The sequence below is a fragment of the Perna viridis genome, chromosome 15 (assembly GCF_037379345.1).
Source record: "Perna viridis isolate PV_CMFRI_1.1 ecotype Kerala chromosome 15, ASM3737934v1, whole genome shotgun sequence".
Classification (NCBI taxonomy): Eukaryota; Metazoa; Mollusca; class Bivalvia; order Mytilida; family Mytilidae; genus Perna; species Perna viridis.
This window is the reverse complement of record NC_142459.1, coordinates 817,236-839,712: the sequence shown is the minus strand read 5'-3', so window position 1 is coordinate 839,712 and position 22,477 is coordinate 817,236. Positions and strand designations below refer to the sequence as shown.

At 33.3% G+C, this 22,477-nt stretch overlaps 1 protein-coding gene across 1 annotated transcript; it reads left to right on the top strand.

Annotated features, from left to right (window-relative positions):
- The first annotated feature begins 2,199 nt into the window (after nt 1-2,199).
- LOC148596463 (uncharacterized) lies at nt 2,200-13,324 on the top strand. The gene is made up of 6 exons (XM_088564272.1): nt 2,200-2,266; nt 10,902-10,958; nt 11,109-11,651; nt 12,321-12,500; nt 12,590-12,795; nt 13,043-13,324. Exons 1-6 carry the CDS (start codon nt 2,200-2,202, stop codon nt 13,322-13,324), a joined length of 1,335 nt encoding a protein of 444 aa, XP_088420398.1.
- Nucleotides 13,325-22,477: the final 9,153 nt, after the last annotated feature.

Here is a 22,477-nt window from a genome sequence, read left to right as displayed (position 1 = left end):
CATGTATGTTTGACATTTTTTTATTTTAAGAAATATTAAAAGGTATATGAATTAAATTTGTTTTATAACTACATAGACAATAACACATTGGCATTTGACAAATAGATTTAGGATGGAAAACGATTTTGCTGACTGTTGTTTTTGTAGCCATGAGAACGTTATCTATCCGCATGGTACATATGTCTGTATAATTATATGATTTTTGACTTTTTAACGTAGCGTGTGATATTCTCGTTTATCAATCATGCCTGCTAAAAATAGCCTACTGAATATTCTAAGACTTCGCATCTTATTTTGAACTATTTTCAAATACTATTATAGTATAGTTATCGTCAATATATGCACAAAAACACGAACGAAGCTACTAATAAACCCAAAAAGCAGGTGGTACTGTGTTTTCATGCACAACAGAAAATCGCCAAAAACTGCAAATAATCGAAATCAACCTAATTATGAAACCGCCATTGAATTTGAAGGTAATGCTTACCCTAGATATTAAATTTCATTTAAATAAAAAAAAATGTTGAAACTTCGCTGATTTTGGTGGCCATTTTGATGACAGCAAGTCAAGAAAAATAAGTCGCAAAACTTCGTTTTGGCGATTTAACTATAATAATATTAATGTGGGTTACAAATTACTGAAAGTACGTCCCTATGTTAATATATACTGCTGAATAAATGACTATGTTCAACATGTGCAAGTCCATTTGGATATGTGTCAACTTTTTCCATTAAAAAATGAGTGAAGTAGTCTAGGGCACTTGAGTGCAGGTGGTATTGTCATACATGTCGAATCCAGACAGATAAAAGCAAAAAAAATGCCTTGCGTTATTCATAGTCTTACAACGTTGGGAAGTTTTTACACTATTTTTACATTTCATTAAAAAAAACCCTAATAGCCGTGTTTGATATGACCTGCTTTTATTATAAAAAAAAACAACATTAAACCTTTTACCAGAGAGAATCCATCATTTCGTTTGTAAAGTATACAGAAGTTCTCTTGGGTTAAAGAAGTGATAAGTTTCTATCGTTACTCGGTTGGTCCTTCACAAATACAGTTTTATCAACGAAAGGAAAATTTTGTTCCTTGGTATGTCGCTACAACAGTAACAAAGTCAACCTTATGCCACCGAATGCCACCTAATGCCAGCGGCACGTCATCTTATAACTAGGAAGCGCCCCCATCTCCCACCCGAGAAAATGTAAGGAAAAAACTCTGGACAATCATAATAATATTAACGTTACCATACCTACATATAAAAGCAATACCAATAAATGATTTTATGGTGTATTTTCTTCCATTTTGACTTGTTTTTTTTTTCGTTGCTTATCACGATTCAACCAATTAATGTTTATCGCAGCTCGTAACATAAAATTATAAAGTATCAATGCTGTGATTATTTTATCAGATGTACTCTTTTCGCGGCGTTTAAGGGAATACTTATTGATGAATGAAGATGATAACCCTGTTATGGTTTTAATTATAAATCATAAACAGAAGTACAAAATGAAGTTCCAGAATCAATAATGAAGGAATTCAATCATCCGAGTTTTAATTGCGTTTGTGGTTTTTTTTCATATATATAGTTATATCATGGACCAGGGAATTAAATGACACGACAGTCTTTGATGGCGAGAAGGCAGAATTCAGCTGTGAAATAACAAACGAAAAAGCTGAAGTTGTTTGGAGAATAAATGATGAAGAGGTTAGCTATGAAGATCCTTATGAATCAATCTCTGATGGGTGTGTAAGAAAGTTCCTTATACATAAAGCTAAATTAGATAACAGCAATATGAAAATCAGTGCTACCATGGGCAACACAAAAAAAATCCGGAAATTGTTTACAACAAATGCACAGGCATAACCGTTTATGATATGACAGCAGTCAAATGTAACTAGGTCGTATTCTTTTGAATACTAGTCCTGAAGCATAAGGCCGCTTTCCTTACGTTTTATTACATCAACTGGAAATTTGTTGTACGTTAATTTAGTGCAGAAAGTTGATAATGGTCTTCACTGGTGAATTCATTAAATAATAAGCTGACAAATCTATATGTTATGAAGCTCATGTTCAACGAATTTGTGGTGAAAAAAAAACAAACTAGAGAAAAGTCTATTTTCAATTAAAAAATATCCAAAGAACAGTTGATTAGATGAGGGTTTTAAAAACAATGAGAAAAAAAAACAAAATCCAAAAAATGGCAGCGATGGAAAAGTTGAGCTTTCTCCAAGGAGGAGGCAACACATCATGGAGACTTGGACCAAGTATCAAATATGCAGCCCGACTTGTATGTAAAATCTAAGATTGATTCCAGGCTCAAACATTCAATGATTAAACTGAAATATCGATTAATATGACTTTTGATATGATTTTTTCAGCTACTAAGGTTAATAAATTGCATTCGACTCCTTTGTTTTGCAATGTTTAAATGCTAAAAAAGGGGGTACAAGAAGTGGCCATATAAGTTACGACTACTACAACCATCCATGGTGTTCTTATATAATACAATATTTAAATCTGAAATCATAAAAAAACAATGATATAATAGCAATATTATTATCAGTTTTATCTTCCCTTCTATAAGTTAACGTTATCTTCCCTGTATCAATTTGATCCGAAGGAGCAGTGTAGCGAATAAAGTGGTCACATTCTGAGACGTTGTATAATATTGATTTGTTTGTTTGGGTTATATTTTGACTGTGTATAGACATTACAGTCATTATTTTAGCCAGCAGTATTTGTCCGTGGGTTAATGTCCTTGATTCTCGTATGTTATGTCTCTCGCACAGAGTTTTTAGTTTTGTTTATTTTGGCAAACAATGTCAGTGTGTAATACTAATTTGGTATCATTCGTTTTCGAATGATTATCCCAGCTGTATCACTCATCTAGATAACACTCTAGTCACTAATTGTTACTCCTGAGATAAAGCTAGACCATATTGTCTTCCTTCAGACATGTTGATAATTCCATTGTTTTTGTTTCAAGAGCCATCATTAATTTTAGCAATTAACTCAATCTCCATTAAAAATAATTAAAATTTTTTCGCCACCTATCTAAAACCTTGTTTTGTAGCATAGCACAATATTTGAGCCCTTCTTATGTAATTATTCTTACACTATATGTCTTTTTAGAGGCAGTTCTTGCAGTTAATACCGCTCCTTATGCAGCCCGTACTATCAACAAAATACGATTGCAAAGTACTCTATAAACATATGTTTCACCAAACAGGCTCTACTTTCTATTTGCCGTAACACTTCGAGTTTTTGAGCAAATCGAAAAGTATCTACCCTACGACTTGTGTCTATTTTTATGCTACAAATTTATCAAAATTTTGAAGAAGTGGTATTAATTCAATGTGGATCCTGAAAAATTCGAAAGATCTTTTGGAGACAATCAGTTCAAGTCTATTATCTGAATATAATAGCATTAAAACCTATGATTTTTCAACACTGTATACTTCTATTCCTCTATTTCCCATACTCAGTTAAAATCCCGACTTAAAAACATTATACATCGTTGTTTTTACAAAAAGATAGTACACCTAGATACAAATATATAGTTCTTGGTAGAGATTCCTCATACTTTGTAAGAAATAATTCCAAATCATCTTCCAAATATACAGAGGAAGATGTTTACAAAATACTGGAATTTTTAATCGGCAACATATTTGTCCAGTGTGGTGGACGTGTTTTTCAACAAACGGTCGGCATTACAATGGGAACAAATTGTGCTCCTTTACTTGCTGACCTATACCTTCACTCTTATGAGGCAGACTTTATAGCTGATCTGATTAGAAAGAAAGAATATCGTTTGGCTAGATCCTTCAATCTCAGTTTCCGCTATATAGATGACGTATTATCTTTAAACAATCCTAATTTCGGGGATTTGATACATCGCATCTACCCAAAAGAACTTGAGATAAAGGATACTACAGATACTGTGAAGTCAGCCTCATATCTTGACCTACAATTAGAAATAGATGGTAAGGGAAAACTATTGACCAAACTTTACGACAAACGTGATGACTGTTATTTAGAATTGTAAACTTTCCTTTCATCTCTGGCAACATCCCTTTTGATTACCGCTATAACCTTGGTTCCCTTGATTACTCTTTCAAAAGTTTGTTTTATATGTAAGCCTTTTCCATTTTCACTTTAAGGGCTCAAAATTGATGGATTGGCTTTAAATTTGATGGGTGTCCTTATAAAGATGGCACATACATACGTTTTTTTTGGGTGATGTCTGATATTGACTTCCTGTACAAGTGTACTCATACACTTTAAATTTTGTTGCGACCACTGACTTTAAAATGAACGTTTTTTATTCTTTTTGTTTGTTTTGTTTTGTTTTATGTTTTTTTATTGTGAGACTGAAGTCCTGAAAAAAAAACCTCATTTCTTATAGTCAGACTATAATGGTTTTGTTGAGCATTTTCGTGATGACGATTAAATTGTTTTTTACATTCTTATGTTTAAAAATGAGGAGCTGATATACAAATTCTCACGAACAAATTCCGGTTATAATGTATTTGGTAAACACTTATTCATTTTATTTTATTTATTTTCAATGATCGATTAATATTTATTATATATAATAAAAATCCCTTTTTTATTGTACGCTTATTTCTTACATATTTTAGCTTGTTCACGTTCACATCTTACAAATTGCTGCGTCTTAAAAGCATTTTCGCCGGGCATTAGCATATTCTCTTTACGAAGGGCGCCACCTACACTCATAAAAAATTTGGATTTCAAAAGGAATTAATGACCCATTTTAAACAAAATTAGTGAAAATTAAACTGGAACATTACCGAATTTAACCAAGAACAACGTCGAGTTTAATTAGGAACGAGCTCGAATTTAAATGGAAACAAGCTCGACTTTAAATACGCTGTGTCTCTTAATTTTATCGTACACGCTGAATCTTATCGGAAATATTCGAATTTAATTATTTTACTCGGAATGTCGAATATCTTTTGCAAATCCTATAAATTATGAATTTCACGTTTAAATTTGGAAAAAATATGAGGAAATGAGGACTTTTTAATGATCAGTGCATGTATTTCTTCTGAATTTCAGCGGTCATTAGTTTGTAAATCAATTTCAATGTGGCTTTTAAATTTTGTAGCAAAAAAATTATCGCATCCTCCTCAAATCTGTATCTACCCCAGATTTCACCAATGTAGCTATCATTTGATTTTGTAGTTCTTCTCTTTCTAAGAATCAGGGATAATGTGTATAAAGTGTGGCAAATGAAGAATAGAAGAAAAAGATTTTATTGTTTTATACCTCATGAAGTAACCATTAAATTGTTTTTCAAGTTTGTAATAGGTCACATGTAGCTGAAAAGGGGCTGGAAGTTTTTCCCGCACTTTTCCTCTATATAAGCTGTCAACATTATGCACGTCCCAGATGCTTCAGCTTGGATAAAACTGAATTGATTTTCTAGGTCTAGCTATATTGAATATATTTGAGGCAAAAAGACCATTTTGAGAAAAAAATGATGTACCACCCTATCCCGATTCTTACACTGAATGGTACTTAAAGTCGTGAATTATTATAATTATTTTTACCCGAATTCTACTTGTCATATTTACGCTCCTGATTTCGTTACTGTATTTATAATATTCTTTTGAAGGATCAGATTAGACAATTACTTCATCAAAAGTCTGGGTCTGTATTTTACATGATTTTATGATAAATTTGAGTAATATATTTTCTTTTAGTTTTTGGACTATCACAGGTACAGAAATTTATAAAGAGGGTTCGGATCAGAAAGCTGTAAAAGTGGAAGGGGTTTCTATGCTGTGATATGCAAATATTTGTATCTTACACAAATTTCACTCAACTTTCCATCAAAAAGGGAAGGGTGTCAAACGCCTGATAAATTCTTGCATCCACTACTGTATTAACTCATTCTGTAGCGACGAACAAATATTCTGCATTCACATCATTTTAAATGTATTTTTAACCTTTGAAAACTGCACACCTGAAATCCAAAAGGGACTGGTGTCACTGCACATTTAGATGTACAGTAAATCCAACCTTACCGATGCCTTTTACCGATGTTGTGTTAACGCAGGTTTAATATGCATTTAAACTTATTCATAAAGACTTTTTGTCTAGAGCTAGTTGTCTCATTTAAACGGGTTTAACGTTTTATTTAGGGTAATGGCTGGAATGTTTCACAATAGCATTTTAACGAGCATGCCTATTAGGGCTTTATAAGCGTGATATAATTATCTTTAAAAATGGCTGCGTTTTTCTGAAATCATAAATCATACACTAATAAGAAATTAAACACTTAAACAGTAACTGAAGATTGTATTCAATTTGAGATGCAATTTCTCTGTACTTTTCAGTAGTAGCAACGTAAAAGATCATATGCATTTAGAACAAGAATTTCATTTAAAATGTAAAATCCATGTATTTGACACCGAGAACGTGTCAGACCGGATGCTAGAATGTCGTCTGCGAAACTCGCACCATGTGAAGGAATTAATTTTCGTCGAGGATGTGTTAATTCACAGTTGTTGAATCTAAATATTCTCATAAGCGTGGCAATAACTGTCTTTAATCGTATTTCATATACAAATAAAGATATTAAATGAATTAAGTACTTGTTTTTGCTCATTTTGTTTAATTATCCAAAAAATAACAACAGCTTTCTAAAAAGGGGGTTAGGTTTGTATCCCGACCACCCCTCCCCGGATCCACCACTGCACGTGGAGGGCGAAATTATTTAATTCTGAATGGACTAGAAGGGAAGGGGTGAATTTCTGTGGCTAGAAAATATTTTAGGGTTGTTTTGAAATGTAGCATGTCATAACATTTATTTTCAATTGTTTGTCCAGGTGTTGACTTTAAAGGAATAACAATACAGATCGTAATAAAGATCAACAACATGAGGGGAATACATGTAATTCCCTCTGAAGGATAAGAAACTAAAGAAATCTTCCTTTCATGAACCAAAATAAGTTTTAAGCATAGAATGTGTATACAGACGGACGGACCGTTATACAGTGATATGTCGTCAAGGACCGAGCGTAATTTTAAGATCTTTATGATATATCGCTTTGTGTATATTTATATTTCATGATTTTGATCAATAATGATTTCGATGTATCTTCATATCTTCTTTTCTTGACACAGCAAATTCCAGTGAATGATTGCGGGTGAGGGTCCATTAGTTTGGAAAATTAGCAACTCGGGCTCCAGCAAAAAACTTGGAGCATACACCAGGTGCACCGGTAGGGAAAGCGTCCTCTGCTTTTTAGAAACATCCGCCAGGTAGATCATAAAAAGTCAAGTCCAGGGTAGACAAAAGAGGAAGGGAAAACTATGACATGTTGAACAAATCAGTTTTCATGGTGCAGTTGGATACACCGTAACGAGTTCATGATGATGACCATAAAACTTCCGTAGTAATGACTTCAATATTGTAGCAAAATACAGATTATTATTTTAAGAAATCCAGCGCAATACAAAAATTACGTCAAGGTCTAGCATAATGTATAAATTGTGATATAAAAAAACATGCTGAAGTTGCCACAAATGAAAGGAAATTCGACAATACGAAATGGAAAGTATTGCGTTTGTCGTATGGTTTGGTCAAAAGTTTTCGTTTACCATCGATCTCTAAGTGAAGGTCAAGATATGAGACTGACTTCACAGTGTGTGTAGTATCCTTTATATCAAGTTCTTTTGGGTAGATGCGATGTATCATATCCCCGAACTAGGATTGTCTGACGATAATACGTCTTCTATATAGCGGAAACTGAGATAAAGGATCTAATTAAACGATGTTCCTTCTTTTGGACCAGATTAGCTAATATAAAGCTCATAAGATTAAAAGAAAATGTCAGCAAGTAAATTTGTTCCTTAGTGAATGCCGACAGTATGTTGAAAAACATGTCCACCACACTGGACAAATAAACAACAATTTTGAAAACATCTTCTTTGGCATATTTGGAAGGTCATTTAGAATTAGTTTTTAGTAAGTATGAGGAATCTCTACCAAGAACTACATATTTTTATTTTGGTGTGCCGTCTTTTTTTTTTTTGGAGTCACAACGATGCATACTGTTTTTGAGTAATAATTTTAACTGAGGATGGATGGGGAATAGAGGTATAAAGAGTTAAAAAGTCATAAGTTTAATGCCATTGTATTCTGATAATAATCTTGAATTGGGGGCTTCATGAAGATCTTTCGAATTTTTTTTCAAGATCCACATTGAATTTAAACAACTATGGGAGTAACAAGTGTCGTGGTATGACTGAAGACTCTCTTTGACATGTGTGAAAAAAACGTTTCGAGAGAGGTTTGGTGGTACATTTTGCAGATCCAGCTATTTAACGTTGTTTGTATGGATTATTGTAGAGTTTAGGCCCCAGTCTATATACGGTAGATCATCGTCTTTGGTAGACAGATCAAAACAGGATGACAAAGATTTATGTTTTTTACTATCTCTTCTTAGGAGAATGTGATAGCAGTGTATGTCTTAGCACTGATATCAGTTGGATGGTTCTTGTGGTATCTAATTAGTTCAAGAGGATTTAAAAAAGAAATTCATGAAAGAAGTTGACGATTTAAATGAATCTACATCAAAAGAGCAATAGAGCACAGTTTGGAAAGTCTAAACATGGTACATTTTATTTAACTACATTTCTTGTATAAGTTCAGAAATTCTCAAAACGATAAAAACGTTAAGGAAACTGAAATGTATATCAAATTGTATAATCAATGATTATTTCACATACAACAAAGGGTAAGCGCGTTTATTATTGCAAAATAGTGTAACATAATATTACTTCATGACAATATTCACCAATACCTCCTTCATGAATATGTCAGACACCCTTTTGAGGTGAAATGGATTGAATACATATTGTCTTCAACAGATCAAAAACGATATTGACTTAAATGTTAATGAAAACGTCTGAGCAACATATGTTTTAGTATGCAGTTCACTTTACAACTCTTTCAGTCATGTTTTTTTTGTAATTAGTCCTTTATGAAGTTAGTTATATCTGCACAATATCAACCTCACAATTTCAGCAACAAAACATTTGCAACATATTTTTTTAATCTTGAAAATAATACATTATTCAATTGAAAAAAAAAGCTTAAACTTTTAATTGCAATTAAAATGATTTTTTTGTCTAATGGGCATTTGTAAAGGTTTCATTCCTTTGATATTACATGTTTCAGAGACAAAACGCTGTTGAAAAAACAATTATTAAGTATCAATTACAAGCTAACGTAGTACATTACCTGTTATTTAAACTTTGTACTATACTTAGCGGTTGATAATTTATATCATATGTTTCAGAGAGTTAACACCGCTGTAAAAGACACAGCATGTATCGAATACTACATAATATATAATATAACTACCGATTGTACATTATATTCATTTCATATCAGGAAAAAAACATTGTTAATATATGGTCATTGAGTATTTATTGAGTATTTATTATTTTGCGTTAAAATGTGAAGAGGGCATTACCACATAGTAACTGCCGCTTCAGATTCTTCCATGGGAATTGGAGTTGAGTCCCTTGAATACAACTCGGTAGTGATTTAGATACGTCGTTAACAGTGGTACTAATTGTTTTCAACAGACGAAATCTTTCAGTTATCAAAGAGGACATTTTAGAACATATTTTGCTTCAGAATGGCGCTGATACTGAATTAAGCATGTTGCTTTTAAGATATAGACGTGTATCACCTTCAATAATGAGCCATCGGAATTCTAAATCTGACTAGCTGTCATTAAGTGTGTAATGATAAAGGAAACGTTTGGGCACTTTCAGCAATATAATGAGCATAGGTATATATGTCAAAGAGACAACAACCCAACCGGAATGAAAATGTCACCCAAAGGCCATATTTTGGTCTTCAATGAACGACTGTTGCTAGGTGACTACCATTATTGATTTTGGCATCGAAAGCACATCAGTTTCACTTTTGGAAGTTTGTCACTTAAAAGCCGTACATCTCTCTAATGTCAATTCTTCTCTCGATAACTTCTTCCGACAGTCCATATATTACTAACAAAATGATACTTGAAAAAGGAATCAGTGATTTGTTTCCAACAAGTATCATATTCCTAACTGAAAGCGATCATGTCATGATTGATTGGTTGATTGTTGGGGTTTAACGCCTGAGCAGCAATATTTCAGCTAAATTCAGGCGATGAACATGAAAGGGATGATAAAATGAACATGAAATGATGATGAAATTAAAAAAAAGGATGGGACTCAAGGATTAAAGGGTCGACAAATTTTGATTGCCACTAGAAAAAGGGGGGATAGGTAAGGTCGGGCAATTTAGCCTCATGTGGCGGAGCCCAAAGGTTCCTACTCCTATCGAATACCACAGCAGGTTTCTTTAACGTGGCACCTTTCCCATCACGGTGTACCACTGTGGTTTGCGGTCAGGTTTTCCATATTATAGCCGGACAACCCCAGCATGTAACATGCCAGGGGTACCCTATTCCACCACCTGGGGCACACATCCCAGCTGCTCTGTGAGCAGAGCGCCTAGCCTCCGGCTAGGTTTCTGAGCACTATTTAGTTGCCTTTTACGACAAGCTTAGCGCTGCTGCAAGACTATTTTTTTGACACCCGGAGCTGCACGGGACCGATCATGTCATAAAAAATCAACCTATCTTTTCTGTAGTTTACATTTCTCATTCATATCTAATCGTCTCTGATTACCGTTTTGATCGTATACTTTGGTTTGATGCTTCCATATTTTTTTCTATTTTGATGCTCCGGTAAATACGTGTTGCTGATGTCCAATACATGTAACAGGTTGATATATGCATTTCTAATATATTTTTTTATTATTTTTCAAACTGGTGTAAGTTAATAATATGTTTTAATGAATTGCAGAGCAACTTAAAGAAACAACTGACGAGCTATCCAATCACATTCCAGAACACATTCGAGGTAAATGGAAATAAAAATATATTGATGTGCATTATTGAATTACTTTTATTTTACATATTATAAGCGTATGTAGATCATAAATCTAAGTTTTGCTTATATTAACATCGCATGAATTGTAGTCATATTAACATTGAGTTTTTGTTTTTCAAGAGCAATTCAATAAACAAACGGAACAATGGGAGAAAGACAACATCATGTTTGTTCAAACAATAGCAGCGAAAGAAGTGTTTACAAGGATTGAGGAACAGAGCTGTGTGGTAGTAATTGGGAACAGCGGTACAGGTAAAACATTCACAGTCCGACATATAGCTCTTAAGATGAAAGAGGAGGGTTATGTAATTGTTCCAGCAGAGGATCCAGAGGGCATTAAAAAGTACTTCAAGCATGGCTGCAAAACTTTATTTGTTTTTGATAATTTATGTGGTGAGTTTACACTAAATCAAACTTATTTGGACAATTGGAAATCAAAATTAGATTCAATTAAGTCTAATCTGAAAGATAACTGCTGCAAAATTCTGGTTACCTCTAGGCTTCGGGTATTCAAAGACGAAAAAATCAAGATGCCCTCCGTATTTGAGAATAGTGAATGTGATATTTATTCTGAATGTCTTGGCCTTTTGCCTGACGGAAGGAACTTGTTTATCAAAAGATATTTTGGTGAAGGGGAAATAACAACGATCAATAAATATTTGAGTAATTATGATTTTTTCCCGTTTCTATGTGGACAATTAAAGGGAAGGAGTATTTTGGAATTGGAAAATTGTATGAAAAATCCATTCTCATTTTTTTAAGTAAGAATTTGATAGACTATTATCTTTTAGCAAAACAATGTGGAAATTAAATGATAAACACTTTCATTCGAAATTCTGATTATGAATTTATCAGCGAAAGATTTTTTCTTAGCAACAGTTGTGTTGAAGACAAAACAGGCAAACTGTATATCAATGTCCCAGAAGACAAAATCAATGTCACAGAAGACAAAATCAAGATGTTCATGGAAAGACTGGTTTCAGACTGGGATAAAGGTAGGGTAACTTGTGTTTTCTGTAATACAAACAAGAAATCTGGAGTTTTCCGCAACAGATTCATGTCTTACCTAAAAACAACTGAAACCTCTTTACAGTCAAAATTAGCAACAAAACGAGACAAGTGTTTTGGTGACAAACCATTATTCATGATATTTTTTATGGTGATATTGAGTTTGCACAGTTGATAATAAACCGATGATCTGTAGGAATGATTTATCCACACCATTATATATAGCATGTCAAGAGGGATATATTAACCTGGTCAATCTACTGACTCCTTGCTCTAAATGTTTAAACAACAAGACCAACAATGGTATTACACCTGTGTTTGTAGCCATTAAGAATGGACATATCATAGTGGTCAGGGAATTGATACAAAATTCTGTAGACATAAACACATGTACGAAGGAAGGCTGGTCACCATTACAAACAGCATGTCAAAACAACCATATAGAAGTTGTTAAAGAACTCCTCAAGTGTAAAGATATTGACATTGATCATAGAAATAAAAATGGTTGTACTGCTCTTTATCAGGCATGTCAGGAGGGGAATCATGGCATAGTTGATGTATTGTTAGAACACTCTGTAGACAGAGTTCAAAAGGTGGTGTAACACCTCTGTTTGTAGCCTGTCAGAATGGACATATCAAGGTGGTCAGGGAATTGATACAGCATTCTATAGACATAAACATATATATGAAGAACGGCTGGACACCATTACAGATAGCAAGTAATAACAACCATAGAGAAGTTGTTAAAGAACTCCTCAAGTGTAAAGATATTGAATTGATCATAGGGATGATAATGCAAGTTTCAATGCACTTTGTCATGTCTCAAAGGCCACATAGAAATAGTGAGGGCATTGATTGAACACAATGCAGACATAAACATAAACCTAGGTGTCATAGATAACAATTCAGAGGAAACGATAGAATGTGACCATGGCAATAAAGACAATCTCAATAAATTCTTAAAGGAAAGAGAAAATGACTTTTATAAATCTGAACATTCCAGTCTGCCCCTTGACCTTTGGGTTTGTCAAATGATCAATGTATAGATAATCAGAGAACTGGCTCGTTCTCCCAAACATGTTAAGAAGTGTAAGAATGATGGTTGTTTCCCATTACTGGCCGTCTGTTATAACAATCAAGTAGATGTAGTTAAAGAACTTCTAAAATATCCTGACATAGAAATAAACCGTTGTACTAGTTATAGACAAACTGCTCTGTATTGGGCGTGCCTGATGGGACATGTTGATTCTATGGATGTTCTGATAGAACATGAAGCAGACGTAAATATATCAGGTCTTAATAGTTTATCACCACTACATATCGCATAGGTTTCAAACAGAAATCAAAATATTTGAAACCGAATACTAGAAAAATCAGAATGCCTGAAGCCTACATTTGAACCGCATGTATCGTATTTTGTTTCTTTTAAAAAAAAAACTAAGATTTTATTAACACGTGTTGTAGTTTTTATTGTCTTTGTATTGCATGTAGTTGTGAAGTTATTGTCGGAATAATACATTATAAGATTATAAGAATGTTTGTCCCAGTGTAATAACATGAACTTTGAATGATTGATTGGTATGTCTTATAATCAGACAATTTTCTTTCCTTCTTATTAAAAACACTAAGAGCACTAACAATGACCATATACAATATTGAACCAAAGTAACTGCGGAAATAACTTCAACATTTTATATCATTTGTTTTTAAAAATGATACATTGCTAAATGTTTTTTCTTTCTGTGTTTTTTTTACTTTCGTTTTGTCTTGACATTTATTTATAACTAGATACTTGACTAAATTCGACTAACAATTTGTTTGTGATACAAAAATATTTACTTACTGAACGTTTGTGAAGATTCCGTTAAAGAGTAATCAAGGGAACCAAGGTTATAGCGGTAATCAAAAGAATGTAATCCAGGGACAAAGACCAGACATGGAAAACAGACATACACAACAAAGAACATAAAGTAACTAAAATCATACATACAAAGTAACAAAAGTAAATGAGCAACTCGGACTCCACTAAAAACTGGGAGCATGGACCAGGTGCATCGGTAGGGTAAGCGTTCTCTGCTTTTCTAGAAACACCCGCCGAGTTGCTCATTAAAAGTCAAGTCCGGGGTAGACACACGAAGGAAGGAAAACTATGACCCGTTGAATAAATCAGTTCTCATGGTGCTGATGGATACACCATAACGATCCACGAGTTCATGATAACGACCATAAAACTTCTGTAGTGATGACTTCAATCTTGTAGCAACATAACCTTGTTCCAGAGGCCTATTTGTTTGCGTAGTTTCGGCAAGCTCTGACATAACGTATGAGTTGTGACATGAACGCAGGAGTTGAACAGATGAAAGGAAAGTTGACAATTCTGAATGAAAAGACATCACGTTTATCGTAAAGTTTGGTCAATAGTTTTCCTTTACCATCGATTTCTAAGTGTAGGTCAAGATATGAGGCTGACTTAAAAGTGTCTGTAGTATCCTTTATCTCAAGTTCTTTTGGGTAGATGCGATGTATCAAATCCCCGAAATTAGGATTGTTTAAAGATAATACGTCATTTATATAGCGGAAACTGAGATTAAAGGATCTAGCCAAACGATATTCTTTCTTTCTGATCAGATCAGCTATAAAGTCAGCCTCATAAGAGTGAAGAAATAGGTCAGCAAGTAAAGGAGCACAATTTGTTCCCATTGGAATGCCATTGTTGAAAAACACGTCCACCACACTGGACAAATATGTTGTCGATTAAAAATTCCAGCATTTTGTAAACATCTTCCTCTGTATATTTGGAAGATGATTTGGAATTATTTCTTACAAAGTATGAGGAATCTCTACCAAGAACTATATATTTGTATCTAGGTGTACCATCTTTTTTGTAAAAACAACGATGTATAATGTTTTTAAGTCGGGATTTTAACAGAGTATGGGGAATAGAAGTATACAGTGTTGAAAAATCATAGGTTTTAATGCTATTATATTCAGATAATAGTCTTGAACTGATTGTCTCCAAAAGATCTTTCGAATTTTTCAGGATCCACATTGAATTTATACCACTACGGGAGTAAAAAGTATTATGGTAGGACTGTAGACCCTCTTTTACAGTTGTGAGTATAGAAGTTAAAAGTTTTGAAAGAGGTTTTAGTTGTACATTTTGCAGATCCAGCTATGAAACGTTGTTTGTATGGATTCTTGTGAAGTTTAGGAATCCAGTACATAGACGGTAAATCACAATAATCGTCCTTGGTAGAGAGACCAAAGAGGATAGCACAGATTTATGGTTTTCCACAATCTCTTTTTTGGAGAGAGTGGTAGCAGTGTAGGTCTTATCACTGCTATTATTTTCTACGTCTACCTCTGATAATAAACATTGGATATTAAACGTTTTGCAGACAAAAACAATGTTGTTTTGGGCTTTGTCTGCTGGTACGACAACATATTTGACATGTATAGTAGACAATGTTTTTGCTACATCGGGGTCTTTGAAAACTGATGTAGCCTTGGCACGCATTGACCTACTTTAAACTTTCATTTGTTTCAAAATCAAAGACCTCACGGCCTTTAACCACTCTGACAGAGAATCAATGTCTTCTTGTTCTCGTTTTATCCATTTTCTTGCATAGTCCTCGACGGCATCCATAAGAACTTTAAAGTTATAATTCCAATTTATGGAGCGTGGTTCACGGTACTTGGGACCTTTAGAAAGGATATTACGCAGAGATTCGTTTTCGATAATGGTTAAACGACGTGACCAGAAGGACCATATTTGAATGGAGAGGTTTGCAAGAACAGTCAGGTGGAAATTATGTTTTCAAGGCTAATGTTTTTCTTCATGTTCTGGCAAACTTAGATTACAATACTGAAGGACAATAGTACAAGCGTACTAAAGGAAATATTGCTTGTAATGTCACACCATGAACATGTCATTCATGTATGATGTTAATTTTCAATTACATTTGATAATAACTGACTTATAACAATATGTACAGGTGTGTTCTCTCGATAAGAACAATCTGCCTTGTTTGATTAAGCTCAGTTTATTTGATTTGGAATTGTGTATACATATATTCCTTCTCCTTTGCTTTATGTAGTGGGAAACTATTCTTGTGATGCTTTAAAATAAAATATTGCATAATTCATAACAATATCTAATACATTGCTATATAATTAGCACAATTGATGACGACAAGACAGATAGCTCTTTAGATGACGAATAATTTGTGTTACATAAAAAATGTATGACATTATGTTCAAATTTGCATTACTTTGTAATAAATTATAAAACTTGTAAAAATTTCTTTCTTCAATTAAGCGGAATTTTAGTAGATTCCGATTATTCAGTTGAGTCGGAAATGCTCATTTACTTTTGGTCTTTGTACGTAATTTTTGGTTACTTTATAATCTTTATTGTTTGTGTCTGTTTTCCTTGTTTGGTCTTTGTCCTTTGATTTTATTCCTTTGATTTCCACTAGAATCTTTGTCTCCTCAATAACTCCTTCGTGTTGTTAATGTGGATATGCAAAATATGATACAACAGGTAAATAAACCTAAAACAAAAATATATTCCAGATTAATTTAAGAAATTATCAACATCAAAACCAAATCATTATCAGACCATGAAACCGAAATGATGTACAAATAATAAATATAGAAAACAAATAATTTAATCCAATGATAACGACAGAAAAAGGAAAAAATAAAACACACATACAAATTAGACAAATCAGAAATCCCGACTTTTTTTTACAAATAAGAGCATAGATCAGAACATGAAAGCGTCATCAGATTTTCAAAAACACCTGTCGTTGTTGCTCATATGATGTCATGTCCGGGTAAACAAAAAAAAAGGAAAACTATGACTATGACACATTGGTTTTCAGGTTGCAGATAGATGTACCATAACGATCCATGAGAAGGGGAAACAAAGTTAATATACATTATACACAATGTAGATAAAAGTGTGAAATTCAAAAACACTCAAGGAAAAAAATAGAAATCATGCAAAACAGCAGAGCACATGAATTCCGTCAACAAACGAGTGTTTCGGAAGAATAAACAGGTATTTGTACATCACAGGCAACCACCACATTTAAAAAGACCAAAATCCGTTCAGTATGAATTATGATTAGGTGTCATCTGAAAAGACCAGACAAAAAAATTGATGATTTTTCCAAAACCAATATTTACTAAGCCTAATTATATTGTAACATTCGCAGTCCAAACTTTTGTTGTGATTGACAAATCGTGTGTTCCAAATTATGTTCTTTGTTGTGTATGTCTGTTTTCCATGTCTGGTCTCTGTCCCTGAATTACATTCTTTTGATTACCGCTATAACCTTGGTTCCCTTGATTACTCTTCCAAAGAATCAAGATTCAAACATTTAAAAATCATAATTAAAATATTCAGATATCAGCAAAATACACCGGACCATCAAAAATAAATTCAGAGACATCTAAATCCAAGTTTGCGGCCTTGAGTGAAATCACAACACACCGTATAACGATAATGGATATGGTGATATTTCAAAGAGACAACAACCTCGCCTTAATTATAAATGTTCGCTCAAAGCCATCCATTTGTCTTCAATGAACAAAGTTGAAACCCTGACAGCACAAAGCTGACAACTGCTGGCCTAAAACTGATAGTATGAACAGGTATAACGAATTAGTTGCCTCTTTATAAACATAAAGTAAACTGAAAACGAAACAAGAAATACATAAATTATTGACTTGAGACAGATAAAAAAAATGTGCAGCGGGTTTAAAGTTCTTTGGCGTTATCACAACCCTCCCTCTTTCAATCTGGTCACTGGGGAAAAAATATATTACTACATTAATACACTCAAAATCAGTTCTAAGTAGTTTGTAAACACATTTAATAAAGTAACTGGTTATAGTTTGCACAAACGAGTGAGTACTAGCAGTTAACTGACATGCCAGTCCAAACCAGTTTAAATCTACAAAGAGTAAATCAAGAGAACCAATATTCTAGCAGAAAAAATATGTCCTTATTGTATATGATATCAATCCCAATTACACCCATGATTACAACGGTACATCAATTCGAGTTATCCGCTAAGAAATAACACGTAACCCGTAAGAAGACAACGTTAAACATACATGTAATAGGAACACTATAACATTAACTTTATAAGTTCATACCATAATTCATACGTTATGCCATAACGCACTAAACTTCTTAAAAGTAGGTTTCTGGAACAGAGATATGTTGCTACAAGATTGAAGTCATTACTTCAGAAGTTTTACGGTCGTCATCATGAACACGTTGATCGTTGTGGTGTATCCATCTGCACCATAAAACTAGAAAACTTTGTTCAACGAGTCATATTTTTTCTTTCCTCTTTCTTTTATCCTGGACTTGATATTAAATGAGCAACACGGTGGATGTTTTTAGAAAAGCAGAGGACACTCACCCTACCGATGCACCGGGTCCATGCTTCAAGTCCCAGTTTCCATTCACTTTTGTTACTTTGTAGTTATTATATATGTTATTTTATGTTTTCTGTTGTGCATGTCTGTTTTTCATGTCTGGTCTTTGTCCCTGGATTACATTTTTTATTTCCGCTGGAATCTTGGCTCTCTTGCTTACTCTTTTAAACCATAGTAGACTTGATTACTCTTTCGTGAATGTGTTTATTATGTGTGAATAATAAATAGCCACATTTCAATCATAAAAAAGTGGAACTTAATACTAATATCACACAAATGCAGGTAGTAATGCACCCCTTTAACAGAGCTACTTCTCAACATACATTTTGTCTTACCATTCATGTAAATATTGTAGGGGTAAGTTATCAAGCCACTATAGAGTAACTCACATAGAAACATTCCTGACACTTGATTAGTATGAAACTGTAGTGGAACAATTTCTCAATGGAATATTTCCTTTTAAACTTCAGAGTATACTTTTTTAGAATTAAGATAAATTTGTTGATTCGGAATTGTCAAATGTGACATTATAATATAAAGCTCATTAAGCATCCATGCATTAAAACATGGCTTAATAGATATTATAATGCCTATGTCATAATTAAAAATAAATCAAGTGCACACTTTATTATTTGTTACTAAACTGTCTCCGTTTAAATAACTTTACTGAATTAAAACAATGAAAAGTTAAATCAAATACCATGGGAACGGGTAATAGATGAGTGTGTGAGGAAAGAAACTTAAGACAGACGGAAAGACAAACGGAAGAACAGAAGAAAATCACTATATATATCCCCGACTCTGCACGTGTGGGGGATAATATTGGTCATGTCTTGTTATTCTCACAAATTCAGCTTTATATTGATATGTTTTATTGTCATTTGCATAAGAATTTTAGACACGCAAGTCATTGTTGTTTAAGAAAAAAATCACAAGCTTTATATGTTCTCCACGACATATAACATCCAAACGATTGTTATTAAAACAAACTTTTTGTTCTGATGAATGTATTCCACATCAATAAAAAACTTTATTAAAGTTCATTCTAATTAATAATTAATTATTGTCTAAAAAGGATGACGACAGTCCGTCAGATAAAATGATACTTCTAGAAAATGTGTAAACAAAACAGCCCATTCCATCGAAAAAATATACCATTAATTGTCCACATATTTAAAAGGCCACATTTTATATTTGATTGATTGATTATTGGGGTTTAACGCCCGAGCAGCAATATTCCAGCTATATTCAGGCGATGAACACGGAAGAAATGATAAAATGAACATGAAATGATGATGATGATGAAATGACAAATGGATGGGACACAAAGATGATAGGGTCGAAAAATTTTGATTGCCCACAAAATTGAATGGAAGGGATGGGTAGGGTCGGGCAATTTAACCTCATGTGGCGGAGCGCAAAGGTTCCTACTCCTATCGTTACAGCCAGACAACCCCAGCATGTAACACGCCAGGGATACCCCATTCCGCCGCCTGGGGCACACATCCCAGTTGCTCTGTGGGCAGAGCGCCTAGCCCCCGGACCTGCACGGGGCCATTTTATATTTGAAGAAGCTACTATGCGTCATGATCGAAATGTTTGTTGAAATATAACAGTGAATAATGAAATATTGTTCCAATAAATACCAATAGAATTTAACCCACTTATGAATACGCAAAGACCTGATTTCTGGATTCCATATGGAATAATTGCATGTAGAGAACCTACAAACCATTGTTACATGTATAGCATATAACCATAGTTACACACAAGTTCCCGATTTGAGTTGTCCCGCTTTGATTGGTTCAACGGTTTTAATTGTTTAAAAAGTTATAGATAATTAAATTTATTTTAGTTAGTTACTATTTTTATGTGCATAAACAATTTAAGAAAACGATTGACTAAAATTGCCCACAAAATTTGACGAAATTTATATTTGTATGAAAATAAAATGCATACACTTAATCTATTAAAATGTACACGATGTATTTCACTTTTAATAAACAAATGATATCAGATTAAATTTGAATTAATGCAAACTAAAATATTCAGTATTTAATCATAATTTACAATTATCTACTTAAATATACAAACAGGTCAAAAGTGTCAAAGTATACTTAGCTGTACTCAGCTGGTACGATTCGGAAACTCATGAAACTTTCGTTTTTTTTGTTTTTTGTTTTTTTATTTTGCTTTTCCATGGATATACGTGTAAGGCAAAAAATAAGAGTGTCGTGAATATTTCAAAATAGAACAATAATAATACATTTTAAGTAACGATTGAAATTTTAAACTGCATGATGCAAGTTGACCGTTTAAACAACATTAAAGATGCGCTAAAATAAAGTGATCCCATCAATAAAAAAAACAAAAAAATTAAAAAATTAAAAAAATCAAGAAACAAACAACAAAAAACCGAGGACACAAATAATGTACAGTAACAGATGTACACGAAATAAATTGTTGTTTCGTTTTTCAATTATAACACAGTTTTGAATTGCAGAGAAGATGCAAATGAGTGATGAATGTCTAATCCAATACAGTAAAGTGTAGCCAGAAACATCAGGAAGTTAAAAGTTAGAACTGCCAAGACCAAACTCATTTTGGACATTCATAAAGTTCGTAAAGACAAGATTTTTCTTTAACGTTGTGTCAGATACATGTAAATTGATAAAAAGGAATTTAAAAATATCTGGTTTAGACAGGGTATCGTGTTATTCAGTGTTTGTTTTGAATCTGAGTCTGAATGGGCGGTTTGCATTCATCATATTTTTGCCGTTGCATTTGTAAAAACAATTGGCAATATTTTTACTCGTTGTGAATGATACAAAACATATATAATTGAATGTTTGATATTGAAGTTTTGTATTAAATGTATGTCTAACTGCAAGGTCTCACATTTTACTGCAGTCAAAACGTAGAAATAAATCAACGCAATAGTAAAAAACAGACAAAAAAGGGGGATGTGGCAAGCCAAAACATCTTTATCTAGAGATGGTAATGTAGAGAAAGATTGATTCTTTTTTAACAAAAAGTTTCTAAGAGGTTTTATTTACGAGGTACTTTTATTCTCAGTTTGACATTTTATTAAATCATTAATAGTTTGAACCTCATTACAAAAGTGCTTGGTTGAGATAGGATTATTTAGGGTTTACATTTGACGAGTTTCTCTGTCCATCTCTTTAACTTCAATTACATATGGGGAATACCCTTGTTACCTGAAATACGTCAAACGGGTTAATATTATTATAAAAGCAAGTGCCCATTTTTATTTTTTTAGATTGATGAAAATTCTGGTTCTGTAATAATTTTGTTTATCTAATTTAAATAATTTTAACTCGAGCTGTATATGTTATGTTTGGTTAATTCAGTTTAAACCTTAAAATGTCTTGTATAGAAGACACATTCAAGATTTTTTCAGGGTTCGTTTTAGACAGGTGTCATTGTTTATTGTTGGCTTGTACTGGTTTACTTGGGTATCTCTAGTGAATTTAATTATTTAATAGTTCGTCTGAAAGTTTAAGAGTAATCAAGGGAACCAAGGTTATTGCGGTAATCAAAAGAATGTAATCCAGGGACAAATATCAAACATAGAAAACAGACATATACAACAAAGAACATAAAGTAACTAAAATCATACAAACAAAGTAACAAAAGTAAATGAGCAACTCGGACTTCACTAAAAACTGGGAGCATGGACCAGGTGCATCGGTAGGGTAAGCGTTCTCTGCTTTTCTAGAAACACCCGCCGAGTTGCTCATAAAAAGTCAAGTCCGGGGTAGACAAACGAGGAAAGGAAACCTATGACCCGTTGAATAAATCAGTTTTCATGGTGCTGATGGATACACCATAACGATCCACGAGTTCATGATGACGACCATAAAACTTCTGTAGTGATGACTTCAATCTTGTAGCAACATAACCTTGTTCCAGAAGCCTATTTGTTAGAGTTCTAGAGCGATACAAAGTCTGCGTAGTTTCGGCAAGCTCTGTCATAACATATCTGTTGTGATATGAAGGCTAAA